We start from the raw sequence: 6,000 nt of genomic DNA on the forward strand, positions 1-6,000 counted from the left end.
TGTAAGTATCAAATTAGTACACATAGCTTTGAATTGTATTGGGTTAGACAGACAAGCACAATCATCTCAGTAGGCACATCTGCTTTCATCTTTAGTAAATAGCAAAACTGTATATATACCAAAATATTGTTTTAAGAAGCTTATTATTTATTATCAGTAAATGTTTGATTTGTATATCTATTTTATATACTTATATATCCAGGGTCACATAAAAGTTTCTTGAGCGACAGCCCTAACTGATACATCTGTAATGCAACTTCTAAACCTAAGGTGCAAGGAACGTCACAGAAGAAGGGAAGGAAAGATTGTAAAACCCAGAGGAACAAAACTCCTGCTGCTAGTGCAGTCTAGACATGATAGGGAAGCTATAATCATGAAATCTCCACAGTATAGTAGACTAATAAGACTGGCATAATGACATGACTATTGACATGCCAGTGTGGATGGGGGAAATTTTAGAAAGTCCCACCTCTGGATGAAGAGCTACAGGCAATCAATGGATGCTGAGGGAGGGAGAATTAGTTTTCTCCAGGGACTAACTCTGAGAGGTCATCTAATTCCAAGTGGGCAGTCCTAAACAAGGTAGATAGAGCACCACTAAATGGACTCAGTGCAAATTTATATATATGTAAATATATAAATGTATGTATGTATGTATATATATATGTATGTATCTGTAACAACAATAATGAAAGAAGAGGACACGAAATCATGAGGGCATTGGGGGGGCATGGGAGGAGTTGGAGGGGGACTGGGAGGGGTAGAAATAATGCAAATACAATGCTCATGTATGAAATTCTAAAAAAAAAAAAGACTTTTATTAAAAAGTCTTTCTGTACTAGATAGGCTGAACAGGTTCTAGTAAATGAACTCACATCAAGAGACAGCTTGATCCACAAACTTCACTTGATAGACTTTAACATATAAGACAGAATTTGTGAAATCCTGTGGGTGGGCTATGGAGGGTGCAGGTGGGGGGAGTCTAAATATGATCAAAATATATCAAATGAAATCCATGAAAATTCAGTGAATAATATACATTTAAAAAGTCTCTCTGATGAAAAATAGAAATGTTTAAAGAAGCACTGCTTTGGAAGGCAATGGAACCCTTGATTCCCAGGCTGAACTCAGGGTGTGTGCAGGCAGGAAGCTGAAGGGACTGTTGTGGGCATGAGACGTAGATGGCATGGCAGCCCAGCCATCTGAGATATATGGGCCATGAAGAATGGCAGAGTGGCATTTGGGTAATTCCTGTAATGACATTTCTCTGCATTTAAGTGAGCTGGTGCTTAGGCATTTTAGCTAGGGTGGTTTATTAGGGGAAATGGTCTCACTGAAAGTAGACTATTCATACTGATTATATTCGAGGGATAAAAACAAGTACACTTGGGGTTCTCCAAAACACAGAGCACTGTCAAAAATCTTAACTTACCACATTTGATAAGGAGAAAGGGAACCATATGCCCATACTTTTTACTAACGTGTAAATGAGGCTCCACAAAACTGCACATGACCCCCATGTAGTCAGTTTAAAATGTCTAACGCTACCCCAAAGTTCTTCTCAAAGGGGAATTAAGTTGAAATATCTATAAACCTTCCTTCATGTGTCTGAATTTTTCTTTTGAAACAGGGTCTCATATATAGTCTAGGTTCATATGGCACTCACCATGTAGCCCAGGCTGGCTTGAAACTCATACTCCTCTGCCTCAGCCTCCTGAGTACTGAATTTCCATTTCCATCACCATGTTTCCTTAAACATCTTTCCTTGTGTATTTTTCCTTTTCAAACTAAAAGGAAAAGTAATATTCTATCTTTCCTAGTATTTTAGAGGATAAATCCATTACCTAAAGGCTAGGTGATCATGGAAATGTTTCACAGAAGCTTATGATTACTTTTTTCTTCAACAAGGTAAAAATCTGCCATTGTCTTGTGACTACTGCATGTAACACATTCTTTTCTTATCTCACCACGGTTGTGCCTTATGAGGACTTGGGTTGCCGACAGAACAAGAGACAGAGCAAGGCTGTGGGCTTAGAAGCTCTTCGCGAAAGACTTGTGAGTGATCCAACAGCACTGCATAAATCTCAGGAGATTGGCAGCTGCCATGGTGTATTAAAATCTCATTTGTTATAAGAGTAATAAGATTCCCTTTATTTATGATCTGGTAGATATGTTCAGGTTGGAATGAAAACTTTCCATCCTTGCTTTATTTTAAAGTGTATTTGGCACAACTTGAAGGGAGTAAAACAAAGTGTTGAGCTAAAAATAAACATGCAAACAATGCTCTAGAAAAAAAAGTTTCAGTTCTTTTTTTCTTGACTTCCACCAGCTAAAATTGGAGTTATGAACTGTATAGGCATCTGAATCTCCATTACAGAATTAGCAGAGTAACAGCAGAACTTATCTCTTGGAGGTTTTGCTGCAAAGGTAAAAGAAGTTTAAAAGAAAGGTAACACCTTAAAATCCTCCCAAGAACAAGGGAAATCAAATATACTTTTGTTTGTTTAAAGTAAAGGGGATCAAGGCCAGGCATGGTGGTAGATGTCTGTATATCCAGCTTTACAGGAGGCTGCAGTAGGAGCATTGTAATTTTTAGTCTAGGATATATGGTGAATTCTGTTTCAAAACAAATCAAAAACCCTCAAAAAGATTAAAGATTAAATTTAGAGAGTTGTGGAGAAGGAATGAGTGGAATACATACCGAGGTGTTTTCCCTGAAAGTGGTTTCCGAGTAGCTCTGAAGATAATATAACTGGTAATAATGGAGAACATCCCCCACATAGACAGAAACCGCCACCAGTAGAGCTTAATGGTGAAATACAAAGGTACAACCCACATCTGCAGCAAGGTCACCAGCTGTCGGAAAAACGAAGAAAGTCTCCTTCAACCACCAAGGGCCTGATTAGCATATCCATTTGTTGTGCTGGTGATGGTACCAGGGACTGCTGAACTGGACTCAGCCCCAGGACTTGCATCACTCACTAAACGATTCAGAATCTTTCTGGTAGAAAGCACCTTCACCATCATGGTTATACTATGCCATTGGTTTACCATAATCCTAGACATGAGAAGTCATGGAGGATTGGTGTGATCCTCTGAAAGCTCACATGGGAAGTGATGTAGAATGCCCATCTCCTCCCATTTCTCTCACCTGATGACTTCAGATCAAAGCCACGGAGGGCCTTAACAGTGAAGGGCTTTGGACAGCATTAGTACAGTTGTAAAACTGGGTCTATTGATGCCTGTGCTGCCTTCCTGTGCCACATGCCGATATGAGGTTTAAGTGCAGCTCGGAGAGTAAAGCGCTCTGAAAGCCATACTGTGTTACCCACCTGGAGCCAAGGGCTGCTGTTACCACGTGTGCCCATGTGAAAGGGCACAGCACTGTCAAAGGAGGAAGTGGTGGTGGGTGACTCAGGGCAGCTGCTGGGACTTCTGCCTGCTGTCATGGTGTGCTCCACAGGTCAGCTCCCTGGCCGCCCTGTTGGACCTGTGCCTGTTTTCCTTTTTGGCTGCCCTCTTTAGCTACACATGCCATTTCCAGGCAGCATGCTAGATATAGATCACATTACTTTCTTTTTGCTTTCTGGCATCAACCTTTTCTGGCATGTGCCACTGACCAGAGTCCAAGTAGCTGCTAGAGGGTAAATTTAATCTGTCTGACCCCAACCCCACAGGGCAGGTATCAGGACAAAGCTGATGGGCAGTGGGTACTGACTAGTTACAGTTACCTTAGCAACAGTCTTGCTTTTCAGAGCAGGCCTACTACCAGTCACCTCTCTTGTGAAAAGCAGATAGAATTTTTGGACTTTTTTAAAAACAGCGTTTCATAGCATACGGGATAAGTACCTCTTATTTGCCCAGAATGATTACAAAGGGACCAGCAAGGAGATTTTAATCCCCAAGTATGGACAGTTAAAATTCAGGGTTACCCTGCTCTGGTCCTAGATCCTGGTTCAGCAGCAAAGTATGCCAAATCTGTTCATCACACTGCCAGTGAGGGGAGAGATGCGTAGAGTCCATCACATATTTATCATCCTGAGATGAAAGACTGATAGCATTTGTTTTCTTTGCCTTCTTGATCTTTGAAATAGAAGGAAAAGCTTAGAGGGAAAGTCTGTACATTTTCGGCTCCTTTAAATAAGGTCTTGGTTATAATGGTCTGAGGCCCATGACCCAAACTGTAAGACAGGACTTCCAAATGTAGTGAAAAAAGGCAAATAGGAAGAATTTCCTTGGATTTTTATTATCCTTTTATTATGCCATCCTCAGAAACTGAAGATCTGAAGCTGTCTCGAAAATGCTCTAAGATCATCTTTCAGAAAATATCAAGATTGTTTTCATTCATATGCATTTGAAAAAATGTCTCCAGAGGAAAAAAAATACATGGAGAATTTGGGGGAAAAAATCTTGTAATCTGGTAATCTGTGCTTTTAAATCCCAGAGAACACAGCTAAAGGAAATATAATTTACTCTTGGCTGAATCAGTCAGATAATTGCAGTTTTTCATCCTAATTGTGGGTGTGGTCAATGTTAATGAATTAGCTAGTACCTTTACTTATGACATTGAGGTAATACATATATAAGTAGGAGAAACAGGCTTCACTCAAGGAAGTAGAATAGTTTTTACAAGGACTCGAGACCACCTGCTAGATAACCAAGACTCAAGATACACGGATGTTAGCCCTCACCATTGGCTACTGTGGAACTTTGATACTACTAATAAAAATTGCAGCCCTTCCTGCTTCCCTGGGCCAGCACGACCATCCAGCCTCTCTCCGGGTAAGTCAATGGTGCCCTCTGTGCTTTGACTCCCCCAGAATCATTCACCCTCCCATCTCCCCCAACCATCTCTCCTCTTAGCCTGAGTCCTGTCCCATTCCTTGTCTTGGCGCCCCAACACAGACACCGGGGAAACCACCACTGCTTCCTGTTCCTTCTGGAGGTCCCCAGGAGCCCTCTGGGCCTGATCCCACCCTCACTTCCCTGTGCTTCTCTGGGCTGCACGGCCTTCCAGCCTCTTTCCTGGACCCTGGGGTTGACCTCTCAGCCCAGGGCCACCACTGCTTCCTGATCCCTTGCATCCAGACAGACCCAGTTCCTTCTCGAGGTCCCCAGGAGCCCTCTGGGCCTGGTCCCACCCTCACCTACCTCTGCTTCCCTGGGCTGTACAACCCACCAGCCTCTTTCCTGGAGGCTGGGGCTGATCCTTCACATCCAGACCTAACCAGTTCCTCAGTGCAGTCCTCAGGAGCCCTTGGGGCCTATTCCCACCCCCATCTCCCTTTAGATCTATGAGTGTTACGGCCACCAGCTGGCTGAGACCAGTATCTTTCCTGGTCCTTGCTCCCAGGCTAGTCCAACCCCCAAATTCCTGAGGCAAAATCTTTCCTGGAAGGATCCAGACCTTAGGAGAAAGCCTGAGAGCATCTGATCCTCATCTGAGTTGGGCCTCTGTGGGAACTCCTGAAGACAAAAGCAATCTGGCCACTCCAATATAAAATCAAAGGAGAGAACTGGAAGCTTAGACAAACTAGCTTTTCATGCCCAAAAAGTAAACCACAAAGGAACATAAAGTTTACAAAAAGAAGCAGACCTAAGCTTGAAGACTTGAGTCTCACATAAGAATCAGACACTACAAAAGAAATTCACATGTCAAAATCACAGAGAAAAAATAATAACATGAAAAACCAGAATAACTTATCCTCACCAAATATGAATAGCCATTAGAGGAGTACAATGAGAAACCCCTAGAGATAATGCAGGACATGGAACTCAAAAAAAAAAAAATAAAAAAAATAAAAAAAAAATTTTTAATTAAAAAAAAAAGGCCAAAAGAAAAAAATATGAGTGAGTGTGTGTGTGTGTGTTTTATTTCATGTATTTAGGGTTTTTTGTTTTTTTTTTTTTTGATTTGGGGGTTTTTGTTTTGGGTTTGGGGTTTCTTTCGTCTTTGAGACAGTTTCATTTACCACTGGGCCCTGGTGTTAATTTTTTGTT

At 41.7% G+C, this 6,000-nt stretch overlaps 1 protein-coding gene across 4 annotated transcripts in view; it reads right to left on the reverse strand.

The window, feature by feature from the left end:
• Positions 1–6,000, reverse strand: part of Rnf175 (ring finger protein 175) — a 62,914-nt gene that overhangs the window by 19,626 nt on the left and 37,288 nt on the right. For all 4 annotated transcript variants that reach the window (XM_029556746.1, XM_008854280.2, XM_008854279.2 and 1 more), the window contains one exon: positions 2,702–2,856. In XM_029556746.1, the coding sequence (XP_029412606.1) occupies positions 2,702–2,856 (155 nt within the window). The remainder of the gene's footprint in view (positions 1–2,701; positions 2,857–6,000) is intronic.

The sequence above is a fragment of the Nannospalax galili genome, unplaced genomic scaffold, assembly GCF_000622305.1.
Source record: "Nannospalax galili isolate Female #2095 unplaced genomic scaffold, S.galili_v1.0 scaffold305, whole genome shotgun sequence".
Taxonomy (NCBI): domain Eukaryota; kingdom Metazoa; phylum Chordata; class Mammalia; order Rodentia; family Spalacidae; genus Nannospalax; species Nannospalax galili.